The sequence below is a fragment of the Pocillopora damicornis genome, chromosome 5, assembly GCF_964200805.1.
Source record: "Pocillopora damicornis chromosome 5, jaPocDami1.2, whole genome shotgun sequence".
Classification (NCBI taxonomy): domain Eukaryota; kingdom Metazoa; phylum Cnidaria; class Anthozoa; order Scleractinia; family Pocilloporidae; genus Pocillopora; species Pocillopora damicornis.
In genome coordinates this window covers 18,303,696-18,325,695 of record NC_142674.1, presented here as the reverse complement: position 1 = coordinate 18,325,695, position 22,000 = coordinate 18,303,696, and the positions used below count along the sequence as shown (strand labels likewise).

General features: G+C 41.6%; 1 protein-coding gene and 1 long non-coding RNA gene across 5 annotated transcripts; one reads left to right on the top strand and one right to left on the bottom strand.

Moving 5' to 3' along the window:
- The first annotated feature begins 700 nt into the window (after window positions 1-700).
- On the top strand, window positions 701-4,489 carry LOC149045770 (uncharacterized). 4 transcript variants are annotated; one of them, XR_016186817.1, is made up of 3 exons: window positions 701-950; window positions 1,678-1,763; window positions 3,603-4,489. It is a non-coding gene; the product is annotated as an uncharacterized LOC149045770 (long non-coding RNA). The 4 variants fall into 4 exon arrangements; XR_016186818.1 differs by lacking the exon at window positions 1,678-1,763 and adding an exon at window positions 1,519-1,621 and having other exon boundaries at window positions 2,287-4,489; XR_016186820.1 differs by having other exon boundaries at window positions 1,519-1,763.
- A 14,497-nt stretch (window positions 4,490-18,986) lies between these two features.
- LOC149045769 (uncharacterized) lies at window positions 18,987-21,242 on the bottom strand. Its single transcript, XM_089207136.1, has 2 exons — window positions 20,553-21,242; window positions 18,987-20,175 (listed from the first exon to the last, which is right to left on the bottom strand). The coding sequence occupies exons 1-2, from the start codon at window positions 21,185-21,187 to the stop codon at window positions 20,055-20,057; spliced, it is 756 nt and encodes a 251-aa protein (XP_089063262.1). The 5' UTR covers window positions 21,188-21,242; the 3' UTR covers window positions 18,987-20,054.
- Between the last annotated feature and the right edge of the window lie 758 nt (window positions 21,243-22,000).

Genomic DNA, 22,000 nt, shown 5'->3' with positions numbered 1-22,000 from the left:
CATGATGATGATGAAAACCCTTTTAAAGTGAGAGTAACACATGTGCACATAATAACTAGAAGCTAAAAAACAAACAACTGACATGCATATACTTTTGACATTGAGTGGCATTGCAATAAGATCGAACCCTAAAATCTCCCTTAACCTCTTTATAACATACCACCCAGCGTCTCTGAGTGTCAGAGAAAACTGGGATATGGACAGTTGTAAAATCATCTGGGGTGGAAGGGGGTGATTTCACCGTGGTATTCTCTGGGGGACTACCATAATCGGGGAAACCACAGAGTTGCCTAACAATTTCTTCCCGGTAATCACTCAAAGAATAATGAGAGGGCCTTTTTAGAGCTTCATCGTCAGGAAACTGAGTCTGATGCTCTTTGAAAAGGATAAAGCCATTGACTACAGCCATGTCAATTAGGTGGAAAACCATATTTTTCCACCACTTCATGGTCTTATGTAGTACGGTATTTGTGGCTAGAATTTGATCAGGGTGGTCGACCCCATTCATATATTTATTGTAATTAGCAATAACTTTAGGTTGTTGTACTTCCCTTATGGCCCACACATCATCATCCTTTCTTTTCCTGTTGACAAAACCATGATCATTAGCTCTCTCTATCGTTGATAACAATGATACTACTTTGCTATCCACCCACTGAAGAACCAAACAAGGAGGTCCCTTACCCAACGCATAGCACCCCTCTCTTTATTAGGAACCCATGGTACACCCTTTTTTAAAGGTTGTGTTAGATCTTGTGCAGTATTTTAAATACAATTTGATGTCGAGCCATTCACTTATATCTATCACATCCATTGATTTCTTGAGAAGGAAGTTATCATTTTCTCCTAGAGGTTCTGTCTCAAGCTGTGGTGACTGTAGAAAGCTAGGGAACTTACTCTAAAAGCCTTGAAAGTTAGTACAATGTTTAAAATAATGGAGTTCATGCAAGGTAAGTAACGCTCGTTCCTATGGATTTTGCACCAAATGCAGCTACTGTTAGACGTTGCTCCTTTCATACCCATGGCTAGCAGAAGGAACTGTTATAAAAGTGAAACAGTGGAGATCAAACTGATGCCTGAAACTTTTATGAATCTAAAAGAATCATTTTTACCTACTTTATAAAGAGCTGATTTATTATTGAAGGTTAACTTTTGTATGATTCTTAACCTTATAATCAACTCTGAGGTAAAACTCTGGCCTTTTCTGTCTTTCATCAACTATGATGTAGCCCTTCTCAATTAGATAGTTTACATCCTTGACCACATTCACAAGTGACTCCTTGAGAGTTGCATATTCCTCTTTGCCCTTCACTATAGCTATTGTATGATTCCCTAAAGAAAAAGTACATGTTAATGTCATTATTTTGTTAACCTACAACAAAAGAATGGTATATAGTGTAACTGCACCAGACAAACATCTTTTGTTATCTTCCACAAAGGCAAATGAGCAAACGAACAAATTGCTACTATGGGAAATCCTTGTTCCATCTCCTGATATTTTAACTTTCATTTTCGTAGTGCCAACTGCATTGTTCTTAACCTGTAAAAGAAGTAAAGTGTAGACTTAAGGCAAGCGAAGAAAATGCGTAAATGGTGGTCCCATAAGTCACTATTTTCTGTGGTATGTATGAAAAGGTTCATCAGAGACATACAACTTACAAAATTTCCAATTTCCAGAAAGGCAGTTCAGCACCTTGTGCTCTACCAGGAGTTCTTTGTACATTCCACTTCCTATCTGGAGTCCTTGCACAGCTCTCCTTAAGGTGGATTTGGGGGAGGGCCTTTTCCACTTGGGTGAGCTCATGGTAACCCTTCAGTGAAAGGGAAAATCGGTCCATGATGCAAAGTATTGTTCTGATCTTCTCCTTTTCTTCTTCTGGAAGGCTCTCACAGGCCTGTATTTAGTCCCCTAAAATGAAATAATATTGTTATTGTTGTTACATCAAAGTTATTTTATATGCTGGAAATGTTCTTAAAGATTGATTTACATTTAGTTTTAAATAGGTGGTCCATCACATTTAAGGAGCCAAATATATTTTACTTTCATAGTTTTTTGATTTTCTAGTCCCCCAATTGTGTAATTTTTACAGCTTTACATCCTACTTATTTTGGTTGGAAAAAATCTTTATGACAGTGACTTAATTTGCAATTTTCAGAAGCAACTTGGCTTGCATTTTTCAGGCAATATTTGAGTTGTAACAATATCATGTAAGCAGTTACATATTACTGCTTTCAACATACTTGTAACTGTTGATTTGCTCGGTAACTCCTGTCTTCCTTTTGCAGAAGCAATATTTTCTGCAAGAAACAGCAAGAGACATCAGACACAAAACTTTTGTACTAATTGACATGGAAAAGACTGAAATTTGTTATTAGTGAAATTCTGTCAAGTTTTTACTGGAAAATGCCGTGAGGCTAAGGTTATGTTTACTAGTCGACCAGCCTTATCTTCAAGATTAAGGGATCTTGGCTCCAAACCGTAGGTCCCGGCGAACCTTCTCTCTGTGACCTACAAACTGCCATTGAGAAAGCTTTGTGTGATCTTTAGGAGATTTGGTGACCATTACAAGTTTTCACCATTGTTGGTCAATGTCTCAGTTCTAGTTTTTACAAAAAAGTAAAATTGTTATGTACCTCGATGGGCTCAAACTCCTCCAGTCCTTCCACCAATTGAGCCACTAGTTGCCTGACTTGTCTTTTCTTATTATTTCTGGCTGCAGATGTTAATTGCCAGAAGTCCTGTTTGGTGTTGTAGGAAACATTTTCAGTCTCTGCAATTCTCTGCTTTAGCAGCATTCCTTCAGGATTTGCTTGTTGAAGCTGAGTTACGACTTCATTCAGCTGAGTTGCAATGGAGTTGTGCTGAATTCTCAAATTGTGGTTCTCTTCCCAAAGACGCCTTATTTCGGCCTCATAAACCTCAGTAAGGGATGGTTGTGTCTGTGCCAGTGTGCAACTCTGTGCTCGCTTGTGTTGAAAATGAGTTAGAAAACTCCTACCGCTGACAGACTTAACCTTAAATTTCGACAACATTACTTAGCGAGTATCAGTCCTCAATGCACTTGAACGTTTTTCTAGTTGCCATCAGTTTGTGTCTTAAACAAAGCGATTGCTTTTAATAGAATGCTGATTGCTCTTTTGTTGTCTTCATCAAATGAAACAGAAAAAGAACAAACAAACAAAAACCTACCCACACATAAGATCGCCCCTAAGTCTGAAAAATGCTTGTATAATGATATTTAAACAGGAAGCTCTCTCACTTGTAGGTGATCTACAGAGAGGTCCTAATCCGAAATAACATTAAATTGTTAAAAGTAAATAAAAATTGCAGATATTAAAAGAGTACAAAAGTAAGCTATAGATTAAAAGATTCAAAAGGTTATTTCTAAACTGACATACAGTGCCAGAGTTCTTCAAGTCACTGTCCAAGGCATTCCAGTCTTAAAGGCATGATAACAGGTTCTTTGTTTACCCCAGTTCTGTTTAACTGATATGCGTTGCCTGAGAGAGGAGCAAGTGCCTTGACGCTTCTCAAAACCAGATTCTGCAGTAGAATGCCGAATGACATGCTTAACACTCTCCTCCACATTTTGATTTCCCAGCACTTGGGAGCAAGGAATTTGAAGATCTCATTGATTTGGCTGTTTCATCTTGGTTGGCAGCTAAACCTCGTCGCAAGTGCCCTTCAAAGATTTTGAACACAGCACCACCACCACCACCAGGTGCAGGATCTACAAATGAGGATGTTCCTGTGGTAATTGTACACGATGTTAATGTAAAGGCCACTGATTATGATGAGTAGTTGTTATGTTCTGTTGAACAAGAAGTAGAGGAAACCTCCAAAGCCTTGGAGCTGCCAGATTTAGATGCCAAAGATTCTTCTGACTACGGCTCTGACTTTGAGTTTTCTTAAACTTCAAAGAGTGTTATTAGTTTCTCTCTATATCAGCTTATAAGCTGATGTTAACCTGTACTTGTAAGAAGAAAAGAGGCTCTGAGATCAACAGCAGTGTTTCGATGTAGCTGTGTAGTGAAATAAACAAATTCAACCAGAGTACCATTCTTGTTACTAAAATTAGATTAAGTATGCATTATTGCTAGAAGATTTCTCTTCCAGACTACAGGAAAATGCGTTTCTGGTAGACTTATGTTTTGAAAATTTCCTGGGGCAGTATGCCCCCGGATCCCCCCAGAGGTTTCAGGCCTTTGGCCTCAATTTTGAAGGGTACCTGCCTACTCACAACGCAGTGCCCTTCTACTTTAAAAGTTAATGAAAACCCTGCTAAGAAACAGTGAACAGCTTCAACAGGATTGTATGTTAGTACACATATATTGATCACTTCAATTAATAAATATCGATTATAATTAGTTAATTATATCACTTTATTGTGGTCTTAACTCAGGATCACCATAGATGCACTTTTTCCTCAAAGTACAAAAGAAGTGGCATTGGAGGTATGCACCAACTGCGCAGATCACTCGTCCAAAATAGAACACATCACTGACATGCGAAGGTGGACTTGCACCATAGACAATTTCTTTAAAACTGTGAACTAAATGGTAATCTTTTTCTTCGAGATTGTGGATAGGAACATCATCCAAATCTGATAATTTTTTTGAAAGAATTACGCATCTGTTATTCTGCACACATTTTTTCATAAGGTATTAACACTTCAAAATTGATAGCAGTTGGTGTAATACTGTTATATGTACATGTAGTGCTGAATGGACCATGACAACATAAAAAATACAGTCAAGCCTTGAGTAACTTACACCTCCCTGAAGGGGACAGGAACAACTTCTAAAACACAAAGGCACACTATGAAAGGGACTTGGTTCTTGACCCCATCTAATTTGCATGTTTTTGCAGGTGGAGGCAAGAGGACTGCATGGTTGTGCACTAAATGCTGCCTGTACGTTCTAGTATAGACAAAGTCTTGGCAATGCTTGCATTTTTTAGTAGGTGGGGGCAAGAGGACTGCACAGTTGTGCACTAAATGCTGCCTGCACGTTATAGTATAGACAAAGTCTCGGCAATGCTCGCAGAATTTTTGTTTAGTTGACGTTGGTTGCTGCAAAAAAGAAAACCAATGACCCGTTTAACCGTTTATGTGCAGCGAAATATACACCGATCCTATAATTTTTTTTCGATGATGATGAACTTGGGCTCTCTGGTCAGCAGAAGAAATACTATGCATTTGCTTGCAGTAAAGAGGATCAGACTGGACAGAGACAGGGGGGATTCAACCAGAGAACTGAATGGACCAGTTAAGTATCAAAATGATCTTCAAAGTGGTTAATAAACAGCCATGACGAGATGATGAGTTGTGTTTGAGCTTTAGGCAGAATAGTTCTTCGCTTTTCATCTCGAAATCCATGGCAAGGCAAATCCTGAGTAAGTCGAAACACCTTTTCGTGGTAGAGAAACCAAAAAGACGTTCCAGAGGCTCTAACACTTGTAGTACTACCACCAAGTCCACCAGAACTTCGACCACACTGATTGTTTCACATGACGTGCAAGCTTGTGGTCGACTAGACCATCAAGAAGATAACTTGGCAGTCAAATCGCTCATAAGAGTTCAAGAGTTATAGAGCAGTTGCAGGCATTTTTTGCTAGTCAAGGGGATTTTAATAGAAGATTGGAGGAACAGCTCGAGGGATGCCAAATGTTTCCCTTTAATTTTAGCTTCATGGGTTAGCAGCTCCATCTTTGTGAAAATGAAATGCAGAAACACAAAAAAAAATTGTGTGCACACAGCACGGTTGATGTCATTTGGGCTATACACAATGCACATGTGTAGGAAGTTCGGACTCCCACAAGGATGACTACGCAGCTTTGGAGACCTTCAAATGCTCTTCCTACATCATTGTACTCAATAGGGAATAGCCGAAGGCCAAATACATCCATTCCCCTCCCTGGTGAATATCAAGTGTGTAGGTTCGACTGCACAATTCCTTACTGCACAATTCCCTGGGGTATTTCCCTCTACACCTCCATTCTTCTCATAATGGGAAGTACTCACCTCAGATTCTTAAGGTGAACCCTCTTAAGCATCGACGAAATAACCAGTGCCTTTTAGGGTATCGTGTGCACAAAAAGGAAACAAACTTGTGTTGGAAAACTTGTTTTCAGTGATTCGCGGAATTTTAGTTTTGGGCATACCTGGAAGTTACTTGATGTTTGGCCTCCCCATCCTTCATTGAGTTAAGGGCCAAACCCCACGTGTATATTTGAAACGTCTCCCCAGTGTGGTCGACAGTGCCAAGGGTCCACACTGTAGTGTTTACTTGAAGAAACAAAAAAAAATCCGGCATGCTTTCTCAAGATTATCAAGTTGTTTTTTCGTCAATTTGCAGTCTACAAAACAGCGAGACAACATCACGCAATAAAAGGCAATGTAAAGGTAAACACATGTAGTTTAGACCCAACAGTTTGGGGATCTCTTGCAACCTCCATTGCCTTTATCAGGTACACTGAATTGTGCAGGAATCTATGTGATTCTTCCCCTGTAAATCAATAAGAAAATGCTCTAGGATTTCCTTTTCTCTCATCAAACTACCTGACTACCTTTTCCGCTGAGCTGGAAAGGCTTGCCTCTGTTTTCAGGCTAGTAATTAGCCTGGAGAAAGAAGAGCTTGTGTTTACCCTCTAAAATCCACTAATATTCTCTGGTAATTTGTATGCTTCAATTGCAAAGTCCAGGATTAAGGTGAAGAGAAAGGCACATCCATTATTTTTCAGGTGCAGGGGCTCGATGTGCACTTTTTCATATAGATCACATTTTATAGTTGTCACAAATATATGGTGCTGTTGCTAGTTTTCTCCCCCTTTGGAAGAAAGCATATCCATATCATTTGGCATTTCAGCATACTGAAACTTAACTGTTTTAAAAAGTTGTCATCACTTCTCAGGAAACGTTTTCCGACATTCAAAAAGCTGACTAACCATGACCAAGACTGATCATATTCCCAAATAGTGCACCATCACCACCGATGGCAACCTTATCCAGGGCGAATGTTTCTCATGATATTAAAAAAAAATTGGGGTTATTTATTTTCAAGGTAGGCGGTAAGTTGGTGTGAAATAGCCGGCGAGTCTTGCCGGCCGCCAGCCTTTATTGAAAACACTGCCCCTGGAAATGACTCGCTACAAATATGTTTTAACGAAAGAAGTGCCTTTGGCTGCAGATAGTCAGAATCAAGATGAATTAACATTTCAAAAAAATTAAGTTGAATTTATCTAGTTTTTAATAATTGTAATAACAAACATTTATAATAATAATAATAATGGCATCCTCGTCTCGGAGAGGCGATGGTCAGCGCATCAGTGTTGGTGGGCTCTTGAGTGGCTCAAAAGCCCGATTCTTGAGTGGCAATCTATGTTGCAGCTGGAGCAGATGTAATTGGTGGCCTCTTGATCTGATCTTTGATGTTTCTTTCTCGTCCCCCTCTTGATAGTCGCCTCGGCCCTGGCCTTCATCTCAGCCCTGTGAGCCCCGTCCTTCACACCCCGACGCCAGGCTTCCCGGTCTGTCGCAAGGATCTCCCAGGTGTTGGGGATGATTTCAGTGAGTTGCAGGTCACGCTTGCAAACGTCCTTGAAGCGAAGGAGTGGTCGGCCCGTGCGTCGGACGCCCTCTCGCAGTACCCCATAAAGGATTTGTCTTGGTAAGCGACCGGGGTCCATACGGTGTACATGGCCAAGCCACCGTAAGCGTCTTTGGATGAGTAGTGTAGAGATGCTAGGCATGTCGGCTCGCCCAAGGACCTCGGTGTTGGGGACTCTGTCCTGCCATTTGATCAGGAGGAGACGCCGAAGGCAGCGGAGGTGGAACCTGTTGAGCCGCTTCTCTTGTCTGGCGTATGTGGGCCATGACTCGCTACCATAGAGGAGTGTGGAAAGGACACAAGATTGGTAGACTTGCAGTTTGGTCCTCACGCTCAGCAGGTCATTGTTCCACACTCTTTTGTTGAGTTTGGCCATTACTCCCGCTGCCTTGGCAATCCTTGAGCTGATCTCGACGTCTAGTGATGCCTTGTTTGACACTGTGGACCCTAGGTAAGTAAAAGAGTCCACCACCTCCAGTTCAGTATTGTCGATTGTAATGACGGGAGGTGCCAGTGCATCTTGGGCAAGGATGTTCGTCTTCTTTAGGCTGATGGTAAGGCCGAACTCTTTGCAGGCGTGAGACAGCTTATCGACTAAGCGTTGGAGGCCTGCCTCGCTGTGAGATGCCAGGGCAGCATCATCTGCGAACAGCAGCTCGCGGATGAGCACCTCAAAGGTCTTCATTTTGGCACGGAGCCTGGCAATGTTGAAGAGCTTGCCGTCTGCCCTTGTCCGAATGTATACACCGTCCGAGGAATCGGCAAAGGCATACTGGAGTAACATCGAGAAGAAAATCCCGAACAGAGTTGGTGCCAGAACACAGCCCTGTTTTACTCCACTTCTGACTGGGAAGGCATCCGAGGTGGCTCCATCAAAGCAGACGGTGCTCTGCATGTCCTTGTGGAAGGCGGCGATGATGGCAAGGAGTTTCGGTGGGCAGCCGATCTTCTGAAGGATCTGGAAGAGCCCGCTTCGACTTACCAGGTCAAAGGCTTTGGTCAGGTCCACAAAAGCGAGGAACAATGGTTGCTGCTGCTCACGACACTTCTCCTGTAGCTGGCGGAGGGAGAAGATCATGTCCACTGTGGACCTGGCGGCTCTGAACCCACATTGGGATTCTGGGTAAACTCGTGAAGCAAGACTCTGTAGACGACTTAGAGTGACACGCGCAAAGACTTTGCCTACAGTGCTGAGAAGCGAGATGCCGCGATAGTTATTACAATCGCTTCGGTCACCCTTGTTTTTGTAGATGGTGACTATACTTGCATCTCTCATGTCTTGTGGGATGTGCCCTTCCACCCAGCATTGGCAGAGGAGCTCGTGAAGCGGCTGGAGGATGAAAGGCTTGCCGTGCTTTAGGACTTCTGATGGTATGCTGTCCTTCCCTGGCGCCTTGCCGCAGGCAAGGTTGTCGAGGGCTTTGCTGAGCTCCTCCAGTGTGGGCATCTCGTCAAGCTCCTCCATGACTGGTAATCTGGGCAAGGCATCAAGGGCAGCGTCAGTCACGATGTTCTGGGTCGAGTAGAGCTCGAGATAGTGCTTGACCCAACGCTGCAGCTGCTTGCTCTGGTCGGTGATGACTTCACCAGACTTTGCTTTGAGCGGTGCTGTCTTGATGCTCGTAGGGCCAGTGGCTGTCTTGATCCCCTCATACATCCCTCTAATGTGACCACAGTCGGCAGCTGTCTGGATCTTGGCGCACAGGGTCTGCCAGTACTTGTTGGCACAGCGGCGGGCGGTCTGCTGGGCCTTGCTCTTAGCTGCTCTCAGAGCGTCGCGTGTGCTGTGGCAAGGGTTCTGCTTGTAAGCCAGGAGGGCTATCCTTTTGGCTTCCGTGACTGGCTGCATTTCTTTCCAGTGCGCCTCGAACCAGTCAGCATTCTTGTGTGCTTTTCTTCCGAACGCAGACATGGCCGAGTCGTAAATAGCATCCCGGAGGTGACACCATTTGGCATCCGCGACATCGGTTGTAGGCTGGTTAGCAAGTTTTTCCTGAAGGGTCTCGAGGAAGCTCTGAGCCTTGGCTGGGTCGGCAGTAGCGCAGATGTTGATGCGGGGGCGACGCTTTGTCTTGGCGTGGTGGATCTTACAAGGCTTCAGCCTGATCTTGCTGCCAACAAGGGAGTGATCTGTGTCACAGTCTGCGCTGTGGTAGCTTCGCGTGTGGAGGACGCTGCTGAGGTCAGCTCTCCTGGTAATGACAAGGTCAAGCTGGTGCCAGTGGCGTGACCGGGGGTGTCTCCAAGAAACTTTGTGCAGCTCCTTGCACTTGAAGTAGGTGTTGGTGATGCAGAGGCCACGATTGCAGCAGAGTTCCAACAGTCTCTGCCCATTCTCATTTAACTTGCCAACACCGAAATGGCCGAGACAGGCGGGCCATGCTTGCCAGTCGGAACCAGTGCGTGCGTTGAAGTCGCCTAGCAGGTATACGCTTTCGGAGCGGGGTATTTGGGACACTGTTTCCTCCAGGTCTTCGTAAAACTGATCTTTGGCTTCTGTGCTGGATGTGAGGGTCGGGGCATAAACAGACAGGAAGTTGACAAACCCTGTAGGTGTCTTCATGCGGAGGACTAGGATTCTTTCGCTGCCTCCAATCGGCGTTTCTGTGGTGGCGAGCAGCGAGTTCCTCACAGCAAAACCTACTCCATGCAGCCTCGGCTTGTCCTGGGACAAGCCTTGCCAAAAGAAAGTGTAGTCAGATTCCCTAAGAGAGCCGCTGTCGGCCAGCCGAGTCTCCTGGAGACAGGCAACGTCGATGTTAAGCCGTGTCAGTTCCTTGTTGATGATGGCGGTCTTGCGGGAGTCGTCTATCTGTTGAAGATCAGCAGAGAGACCAGGGCACATAGTACGAACGTTCCAGCTTGCGATGCGAAGAGCTGGAGTCTTCGTTAATGTTTTCTTTTTGCCTGGTGCAAAGTTGTGACTCGCTTGTCGGGGAAGGTCCCCTAAGCCCTACGCACCCAGTACAGCAGGCGAGCCATGGCGGGGCAGCACCTTACTGGCTGGGGGCTGCCCAGCTTGAGGCGGGCGGTAGCTGCCCAGTGAAGCTACGAGGGCTTCTCCCACCGTCGGATGATACCCCTGGCGCTCCAACCTACGCCAATCGGTCAGGAGCTTAGAACCGGTGAACTGCCTCATCCCGTGTTGTGCCGGAATCTTGCAAAGAACCGCTGGAGTGACCTCTCCAGTTTGCGCTGAAAGCCTGGGCGGGTTAGAATGGAGACACTGGGTTGCCCACACTTCAGTGTCCCCCTCTCGGTTCCGCTGGCTGAGTCCAAGGGAAAGGGTGAACCTTTACAATTTGGAGCCAGTTTCACTGCAGGAGCTGCCGGAAGGTAGTGCTGTGCATCTGCCTTTCGCCTTAGGGGCTCCACTCCGGATTTAACCTCGAGGTTTACTCCTGAAGCTTTCCTGCTATCAGGTATAGCCACAAAGCAGTGGAGGTTTGAAATCAGGGTTTTCCCTCCCCTAGATGGGTTGCCTTCACCGCGGCTAAAGAGCCCCATCTACCCTGAAGTAGTAGTAATGCAGTGTGAACATCACCCCCTCACGTGGTTTAGCCCGCCAGCTGAGGCGGTGTGCCGGGGTGTGGCGCTTGGAGCCAGCACGAGAGAGATTTAGGAGATGGATGAGGACCAGTGTGCCCGTCCACCCTACCAAGTAGGATGCAGCTGCCAGACAACAAAGGTACTACCTCTATCCAGAGCCCCCTACACCCCACAAATTATATTGTGCTTAAAACTATGCAATTATTCAAAAGTGCTTTACATTACACCAATTACACCAAGTATTATAAACTAATATACACTTTCTTAAAGAGAAGTTCAGATATTTCTCAAACGTAGTTAGGCTGTTACAGGATATGATTGGTTATGGCATTTACCAAAAAAAAGAAAAATAATACATGCATAAAGAAAATTTGACTGATGTAAAAACATATTGTTTTTAAAAAATGTTTCAGGTTACTTTAGTGTCTTTCTTTTGTTGGAAACAATAATTTCTCTGGTAATTGACAATAGGGAAGTTGGAGGAACAATCCACAGTATGTAGACAAAGCAGTTACATAGACGTGTTAATCAATGAGTATAAGGACTTCTCTTTCCCAAATATTCTTAGTCAACTCATGCTACTGAAAATGGAGTCAAATACAGGCCTGATCGACCATATTTCTGGTAAACAGGCTTACTCTTGGCCTGTACCACTGCAATGTTCATGTGAAAGGAACTATATGGCGTAGTCCTCAGTTGCAACTGTTAAAGGTGGTAAAACATTCGATAGAAGTGTGACAGTTTTTTGTCAAATTCTCTGCCCACCATAGACCAAACTTGAAGTCAAATTGTTCTTTCGTAAATACATTAAGAGCTGTCCATTCAAATTTCTCTGAAGCAAAGTTATTGAACAGCTTGTTCAACTACTCGAAACTTCTCACCTGATTCACAGTTGGAAAATAAACAATACTTGCTCTTCCAATGTTGTGCAAACATTGCAGTGTTGTGCAAACATTGCAGCTACAGTTTGAAGGCATGCATGGAGAGCGTTTAGACCTCTTCATAGTGTGGCTCCAACTCTTTGAGGCCGTCATCTTTAAATGGATCTCTTTGTGTATTGTACAATAATAATGATAATAGTTAATAATAAATATAAACAAATCAATCAAAAGTGAAATATGTTGACAAATCTGAATCTATAAATGCAGATTTTAAGTTGATAATGTTTACAAGCTGAAAGTGAAAATTAATTTTATGTATTAATTTATGAGCTGCATTTATCCAGGCTGGCAAGCTGGATTGAATGGGAGCCTGCATAGAATAATGTTTGTGCAAAAAAGTTCAGCAGTTCTGAACGTAGTATGTGAACTCTAAAGTCCAGGAAACAAGTATCTATGTTTATAAGATTAGTCTGCAAACTTAGTGTCTCTAGCACATGTAATCCTGGAACTGTAAAGGTTTCCTAATGTTCCTGGAGCTTGATCTTGTTGCTGGTGTAGTTGTGCTAGTTGCACGGTCTGTGCTTGTCGATGATGAGGAAGTTTGTGGTACTGCACCTTCAGCTTTAGGTCTGTCTTCCTCTGCTACAAGCTTGGGCTGGGATGGTTTAATTGCCTGCCTGTATAGCGCAGCACTTCTCCACTCGTTTCTACTAGGTAAGACCTGTCTGAGAGTTTCTAACCTAACCCAAACCTTTGTTTGGGTTAGGTTTGAGTCCTCCACTGGTGAGGACATGTCCCATGAACTTGACCTCAGGTTTTTTGAGGTTCAGCTTTTCATTACATGTTTGATGGATTTCATTGGCATATACTGTTTGAGAGAGGTGCACCTCTTATACTGGATCCTTGCTTCTTCCACTGCCTACTTGCTATATGGGTTATAACAGTGAAATAAATTGGCTGTTAAGCTCGCTAGGAATGGCCTTGGTTGGTAAAGTGTATCTCCGTCAGCAGAGTCACAAGCTGGTATCTTAGAGTTATCTCTCAGATGTAAATATATATATTTATGTCCAGGAGTCTGTTTCTTGGCATCACCTTTGCAAATTTAGGGGTGCCCCAAACTTAATGATGTTTCCAATACTCTATAAGTGATGACAAATAATGGATGCTCATGGCAATTACCAACCTCGAAAATAGTCTCCCTAAAGTCAGTTCTCTCCACAAGATGGGATTCCTTTTCCACGTCGACTTTGAACCGCAGACCATGCTGTTTGTAACAAGGAAAAGGTTATCCAGCAGGGACATTAAAACTCAGGAAGTGCTTGTACACCTTAGGATGCCTCTGTCCATTTCAAATGATTAAAAAGATAGTTATGTGGCCTTCCTGATGCTCTTACATTGTCATTATCTGCCTCCTCTTCTTTATCCTCAATGATGATGTTTCTCAAATCATTTTTGTCATTATCTGGCTTCTGAAGTAGCTTTGTCCGTTTCATTTTTGGAATCCTTTGATGTCTGAGTCAAAACCATCTTGTTTATGGACCATACTATTTTTTGTATATATGTAACCACTTAGCTGTGGTTGCTAAGGAAGAAAAAAGCATAAGAGTTATTTGAGGCAAAAGAGTTCCCTTTTATTGAACCAAAAATGTTTGTACATTCTTACGGGACCAGACAAAACAAGAAACAAGGGTGCAGAAACTGGTCATTGCACAACCTGCAGCATGGCCTAACTCATCATTACTGTTAGAAACACGAAGAAGGCATGGTCGTTTTTGTCATAAATTCGATTTATTCCACTCAAAACTATCGTGCAAAACCCTCTCGAGTCAAAATCACATGCCCCTTCTTTGTACACTTAATTCGATATCCTATAATAACCAACAGCTGTCAGAAACACTACTGTAGGGACCAATCAAAAGCTGGGCACTGTTTAATGAAAGTATTTATGAACTATTCCTATTGATTGCTTTTATAGTGAACTTGTCAAATGCCAAGGCCTTGAAATTATTGATTGCTGCAAAATGGAAATTCATGTGGTTATTTTAAGCCCTGCATTTTCCATGAATTAGGGTTTAGACCCATGATTTCCAATCAGTGAGCATTTTTGGGCTAACAATACATTTGTTTTGGGAGAACAAAAATAATGGGCCATGAATATTCCCTGAAATCCATACATGAATGTATTGAACTTGTGGTCCATGAATTTCAATGATATATTCATAGGCCTTTAAAAGAGGTGTTGATGAGTTCATCACGATCCCTGCTTTATCATTAAGATGACTTTCATAACCTGTAGAACTGATTTGTTATAAATTTATCCTCTGAAGGAGTTTTGGTGCACAGTGCTAAATAATTGTCATATGCTATCCCAGGTGGTCTAAGTTAACGTAAAAAGTACAAGAAATCTCAAAATTATGACAGTTGTAAACAATGACATATCTTTTTGTAGATTAATAGGTGAGTTATTATTAACAATCATAACCATTACAATCTCAAATGTGATTGTTGTATCTCCTGCTATATTCTCTCTAGTTATTATTCTGTAAACCGACAGTTGCAGGAGCAAATCACACTACGTGCACTCAACTGAATCCGCCATTCACAGAATTGATTACAATAACCATAAAAAACAACCACTTACACTAAAATTCTGAGAAATTTCCACGAGAATTTTATATTCTAAACAATGGCTCTGTGGATATCAAAAGCTCTTCTTGAAGAAATTTATTCCTTTTTCTCAGAAATTGTTCTGCTTTTGATTTATTGGTAACAAGACTTTGTGTTGTCCAATTTGTCAGGAGGTATTCTTCCTCTTTAGGAGTACTGTTAGTAGCATATTGAGGAAAGAGAGGGCAATCTCACCTCTTTCGGCATTTCCATGTACAGCAATGTATGAGATTCACTGAAGGTACCGCTTGAAGTACCACCAGCTTTGTTGTGCAACTTCCTATCAAAGGCTTAACGCCCAGCAGTGAACCAAGGAAATATATCCATGCATTTACAAATTAAATGTTGGTTCATTGAGAAACCAGATGGTAGAGCCCTGTGTTGCCACTGTGGGAGGAGGTGAAACATTGGGAAGAAGAATAACCATATGCTGATCTATGGCATTCTCTTCCCAATTAAAACCTCCCTTGGCATTGAATTGTTCCTCCTTAAAGGTATTCACTGCAACCCACATGCACTTTTTTGAGGTAAAAGAGTGTGGAACACTTTGCCCAATTTCCCCGAACTGCTGTGTTGCAACAGCACCTCTTCAGCCTGTGCTTCCAACTTGCCTTCTTGAGGTCTCCATTGTGAAATGGGTTTGGGAAACTTTGTTAGCCTTCGTTTCCAGTGGGCTTTTCTTGCTCCATTCACTCAATTTGATGATGAATTTTTTCCTTTGTAGTTTTTTTTCCATCTGCTCGAGGTTATTGCTGGATTTATTAATAACAGGGTGCAATATTGAATTATCCTGTGAGGTATTGCCGGTGGCAATTTCCTCTGTAGATGGCAGTTTAAAGGGCAAGTTATCTTTCATTACTCCAGACATTTCCATGAACTGGTACCATTCAAAAATATACGATAAAAGAGAAAACTTTATCTGATTTTAGATAAAGTGTTGATCAACTTTCAATCAATTTTGCGCTATGTGTATGAACAACAATTATTAGAGATGTGTGCACAGTTGACACCCTGGAAGTGAGGATTTCTTGAAGGCCAGCAGCTACCATATTTAATACTTTGTAAATTACTCCTTGTTTTCCCCTAAAACATTCTTTCAAAGACTCGCTTAAGCTAAGGGAGTAGCTTCATTTAACTGCCCAGTTTTAGCCAATAACTTTTGAGCTAGTCAATAGATTCAAGTGTGTGGCTTATTTTGCAAGTTATGCCAATAACTAACAACATTCTTGTGCACTGATGGTGGTCCAGTAAGAGATAATTGACTGTAGCACATTTCAACTAACTCTTTTAAAACCCCACTTGCTGTTTGCCAAAGTCTCTACAAATTGGCCTCTTACACTTCCAGGAATACATGGTGGCCACTTAAAGGATAAATAATTACCCTGTAGGTTCTGATGCTGGTTGCCTCAGGATTTTTGCTACTCTTAGCCCTTCTGCATAACCATGAGTTGAACCTTTCATAAGCAAACATCCACGTACCACGAACAGGTCCAAATCTCTCAATCCCTTCAAATGAAGGAGGGTGATGCAGTATGTGATTTGTTGTTACCTATGGTGGGATTAAAAAGGAAAATAGTTAAGTTGGATTAAAAGAAAAACAAGCAAAGTAACGAATGACTTAAGATATACAACAGTTCTTACATTAAGGCCATACATAATGATGATGAATCTAATTGAATGCTGCTTGAAATTTTTACATGCTAATCTTACGGCTATAAAATACTTATTTCTTAGTACTGAAAGCTGCATTTCCTGGAAACAGTCTAAGGTCGATAAAGCTTGGTTAATTGTGCTCATAAATGGGCAAGCTTAAATGTAGGTTAGGAAGAGTGCATAAAGGTAGCCCTGAAAGCTACTTTTCCGCTTCATGTTAGTTCTCTATCCCTCTTTTTTTTTAAGGGTGGGCATCTAACAGACAGCGAAACACTGCTCTGATAAACTAAACTGCTTTATTAAACTACAGGTAATATTCTTACTTAGGAGCGACTTACAATATAATAACTTACAATACAATAACCTAGATCCTAAGTATCTTACTTGAACCCTCAACACAAACTCACCACTTCCTCCAAAGTTCCATGCACACCACAATCCTTAAAGGCAAACCCCCATGAAAAGCTTCTTTGCACTCCCACACCGTTTTGCTTTTTTCCCTCCTAAGTGTATCTTTCATTGAAACAACACACGTGAGCAGCGACTACCTAAGCGCCAGGTAAGGAATATTGTGATGTACATGCATCGCGCATAGCTGCGTAAAAAGTATGATGCAATAATTGCATTACTCGACAAAACGTTCCAGAAAGTTCCCTGACAATGAGGTCAGCATAACTAAAGAAACTAAAGAGTATGAAAAACAGTATTACTCATTAACACGGGGAGTGCCCCGAAAGCTTCCTGTTGTCTCTCTCCAAGCATACCACTCACACAGTATTTGAGCACCCCTTGAACTGCAACCTTAAAGCATAATTAGAAGAATAACAAAACTAAAGGTTTCCATTAACTGATGAAAACTTCTGTCAGCATCTTCAATTTGCTACTTTGTTAAGACAAATGGGGCTTATGGCAATGACCCAGATCTTTGATCCTCACTTTAAATTTTTTGGTGCCGTTTTGCCTTTGCCATGTCTGGATGACGATACCTGTTCAAGGCCTTCTCTTGCATTATTACAACTAAGGAATTTTCTGAGGCTTTTCCAGCAAAGCACCTGTACAGATGCTTATGTTGCACAGCAATAGTATGCATTGCATCTGGCATACTCTGTTGAACATGATCAAACCAAGGAAACTTTTGAGCAAGTGCATTAGAGTTATAACAGCCTGTGCCAGCTGCTAGCTTGCTGGCCTGGGATTTATTTGTAGCCCCATCATAAGCCTTGTGGAAACATATCTTTTTGAAAGGTGTGATAAGAGGACTTGATTCTTTCTTCGGCAGGAATGGTCTGGAAAACCTTCAGTATCTGCCCTTAGTACGTGATCCACTTCAATTTTTCTTACAGACTGGTAATTTAAGATATTTCATATTCCATTCTGTTTACCAGGTTTTACTTTTTTTTAACATAAGTTTGCAATGCGTTTGTAGTCTGGATTTTGCAATGGCATGTATGATAATGCACACTGTTAAAAATGTCGCTAGAAGTCTAAAAGAAAATAAAATTTTGAAATTGGTGTTAAACTTGGTTTATAAGTTTTCTATAATGGGTTGAATTCTTGGCTTATGCAAGAAAGGATGTACAAATGCAGAAACCTGGCTTTGAGTTTATTCTTCTATCTGTTCTTGACAATTTACTAGCCTTCGCTGCTATATTTACTTTTTATTTATTACAATCTATAGTCAAAGAGGCCAAAGGATAATCTGCAAAGGAGTTTGAAACCCCCCAAAAAACAGATCACCTATGAACTAATATAAATACACTAAAGATAATAAATTCAAGAAAAGCATTTATGAAAAGGAAAAATGCTTAAGGATCACTAATAAATTTCTTAACTCTAGACTTTAAAATATATACATTATCAGAATGACAAATATCGGCAGGTAATTAAATCCATGTCAATTATTTGATAATTGCGATAACTTTGTCAATAACAGGTTTGAGGTTTGTTTCATTCAGGCCACGTAGTTATTCTTGGCAATGTGGATAATTTAATAACTGCAGTAAGGATGACATTTATTTGGTTCTGCATGGCTTTTGAGTGAATCACTATGCAGAATGTGTCAGTAATTCATATCCTTGAGGAGTAATTGTATATTTTATGCAAATTTTAAAAAGAAATGTAAGGAAATAGGAGCTTCTGATGTTATACTAGCAAAAGATATGCCACTAATAATTATTAAAGGATGTTTATGGATAAAGTTCAAAAGTCAAAATCTGCCTCTCAAAACCCCACATGATTGCCACTCTCTTCAGGAAATGTTTTCCGTATGGCAGTGACGATGCATGCTGGCATGATTCTGTGCCGGTTTTTTTTCCCTAAAGCCCATGTGCCCCCCAAGTAAACTGTCTGTAGCCTGCCAAACGCCAAGTTCTAGAGAACAAAATGATATGATGTCACAAAAGTGATTGACTTAATTACGCTTACAGAAAAAGAAAGAAAAAGACCGTTTACCTGTTGATGATAGGGTCGGGAATTGGATTGAGCCATGCATTCTGGATTACGACCAATGCTGTGCTTAAAACACCCGTTCCCAAGCATACAATGCCAAATTTCGGATGTTCTGTTATAAATCTAACACCTATCAGTACCCAAAAAGAAGAGAAAATGTCTTAAAATTTTCATTCCCTCACTTACTCGTGAGAATAATCACATAATAAGTCAAACCTGAATTGTTGCACTTCTGATTAAGCTCCTCTAGTTCTCGGCAGCAGTGACATTCATTTGCCACTGGGATAAGCACATAAGCACATAAGCACCGCACGAACATTAAACATAAACATGGTGTTTCCCATCCTCGAACTAGTGTGTTCTTCTTGGGCTTCTGCCTTCTGTTCTACATTCTCTTCCTGAGGAGGTTCCTCTCCAGGCTAATATGTTGGTATGACCTGAAATGGTTCTATTCTGCTCGCAACAAAGAGTTGACAAAGAAGCAATTTGTGTTAAAATTTGGCCAAACAAGAACATGTCCATAACTGCTCCCCATAACATGAAATGAAATGATTCTGTTACGTTACACGGCCTTAATGATACTATCAGATTTAAACCGTCCTTTGGTTCTTATAAGTGTAAGCCGGTATTGTAGACGACCTGCGCAATCGTTAACGACGCTGTCAGGTAACAATTAAAACTGACTCTTTAACTCACTCAAAGCCAAAGAAGCCCACATATACGGTTACTTAACTATGCACGCCTTTGCTCTTATTGTTAAAAACAACGTTTTTGATCCATTATTTGGGCTTAATAATACTATCAGGGTACACCCGTTATTTAGTTGCGTCTAGGTATAATAAGTAGAAAGCAACCTTTAGTTATTGATAATCGCGTGGGAGATATACTGCGATTAATTAATGACGTTATCAGGGAACTAGTGATTATTCTAACCCACATTTTACCGTCGTCATTTTTGTTTCTTATAACATTCTGGAGCGTTTTAGTAATTGACAACAGTGTTGAACTGATGCCTATTCATTAATGATGCTGTTAGGTAACTAAGGAAAAGACTTTTAACACACTCCGATAAAAGCAAACCTAACTAACAAGAAAACACCCCTGTAGACTTTGAATATAAAACGAAATGCAACTAAATAACAAGTGTTACTCTGATACTATGACACATACTCCATAACTATGGAGAAAGTATGCACGATAAAATGGTAACTCCCCTGGCTCAGTAACCATTAGGTATTTAGTCGTGATTCACTTCCTCTTTACTTTACTTTCCTGCGCCATTTTTCTGACCTTGTCTGTTAATCGCTGTTTTGTTCTCATTTCTTCTTCCTGATCCTCTCTTCCTGACAATAGCTCGAGTTCCAGTGACCTAAAAAAAACGTTGTCAACACTGTCTTAAGCTGCCCTGTGTATAATCTCAACTTAAACTTCTATTTTTTTTTATAACTATTAAATAATCTCCTCCTTGATGTCCACACAACTAATTTTACAGTCCTCATGAGTATATGATTAAGCAATTTAAGCAGTAAATTAATTACGCAGCCTGATGATCATTTAATCAGTCTATTTCACTAATTGTAATGTATAACCTTTTCATCTGTGAGATCACGAGGGGTCTTTAGGTATGTTATATGCCTTATTGTTTCCTGCTAATGAACTCCCGTTACTTCCCTTGTTTACCATCTTTCTTTCTTTTGCATTTATGCTTGTAGGATTTTTTTGTGCATGACAAACAAGTACTATTACCTTTTGTTGCCTTTCACCCGCTGCCAGACGACTTCTTTCTTGATAGCGTTAGCTTCAATAAGGTCTTTGGTTAATTTGAAAAGATGGGTTGCCTGCTCTTCCGTGAATTTTTTCCATAACCTTGAAGATTCAGCAGATACCGAGCCTGAGATGTGCGATATGGATGACGGCGCAGCTTCTGGTTGGGCTGAATCAAGATACCTCTTGACTTTCGCTTCAGCAGACTCTATGTCAGATGGGGGCTCGCAACTTTTCATGTATTCTTCTCTTAGTCTCCGGAGCTTTAAGACCACAGCCTTCAAGGGGTGTTCCTCCAGAAGCGTTGTTGTTGTTAGTTTTTCCTTCACGTTGGCCTCCTCGATAGCGCCTGTCTCGAGGTCTTGTTTAAATAGCTCCTTCAGATGTTCCGTTTCCTCCCTCTTCCACGGCTTTGGGACTGCTTTAGTCTCCTTGGGATCATTCTGTGGCTGATGAACGTTGCTTGATTTGAGGGCAACAAGTTTGCTCACTGCCCTTCGGCCAAGGTCAGTTTCGACAAGCTTATCGTGGACACGATAATACCTGGCTTGTGTCAGGGTCTTATGCTGGGCTAGGGCAGCGAGATGATCCTTTTCATCTGGCATGTGGACATGCATACCAGTAGCAAGAGACTTCCGTATAATTGTGGCAGATATTCTTCCCTCTGTCACAATCCCCTCTCTCTGGAAAGTTTGCCATACCGACGTTGATACCTGCGAAGATGTTAGGGGCATCCCGTTGCTTGAAACGAATAGTTGTTCAACCTGTGGGGTAGCTGCCGTGAACTGGCTTCGTACAGTTCTTAGGTACATGTCCATCATTTTGTATAAATCGTCATATACCCAGATAACCGCAGAACCATACTGGTCAGCTGTTTTGTGGTTACTAACAAGAATTCTGTAACGAGCCTGGTCTTCGTCTGTACCCGAGTGATAAACGGCGTCCTTGAATTCAGCTACGGTCATGTTTGCAATGACCCCACTTCTTCCACTATTGTCGATGACGAGACGAGTCATCAACCAATCCCTTACTTCGCAGTGAGTTTTGTCGCTGATTATCCTTTGAACCTCGGCCCCCTGACTGGTTTCCTTTGACGAATTGCCAAGCTGTTTTACTGCATTTATTCGCTGATCACCATGGCAGATTTGGTAGAGATTTTCACTGGTGATCAGTTTCTTAAAATCTTCCTCGTGCTTCTTAAGCTTTCTTCTCAGAACTTTCTTCTTTTGAGCCGATGACCAGGAAGACATCAGATCCCGGCGGGTGTTTAACATGTCAACGCTTACTTCAGACATGTCGGGTTTGCGTTCTTGCGTCAAAAATTTATAAAATAAACGCAAACTCATAAGATATGAGCGCACAGTTCCAGGTTGGTACTTGGAAACAGCATATGACAACCATTGCTTCAACAGAGTTACTCCTTCTTTTCC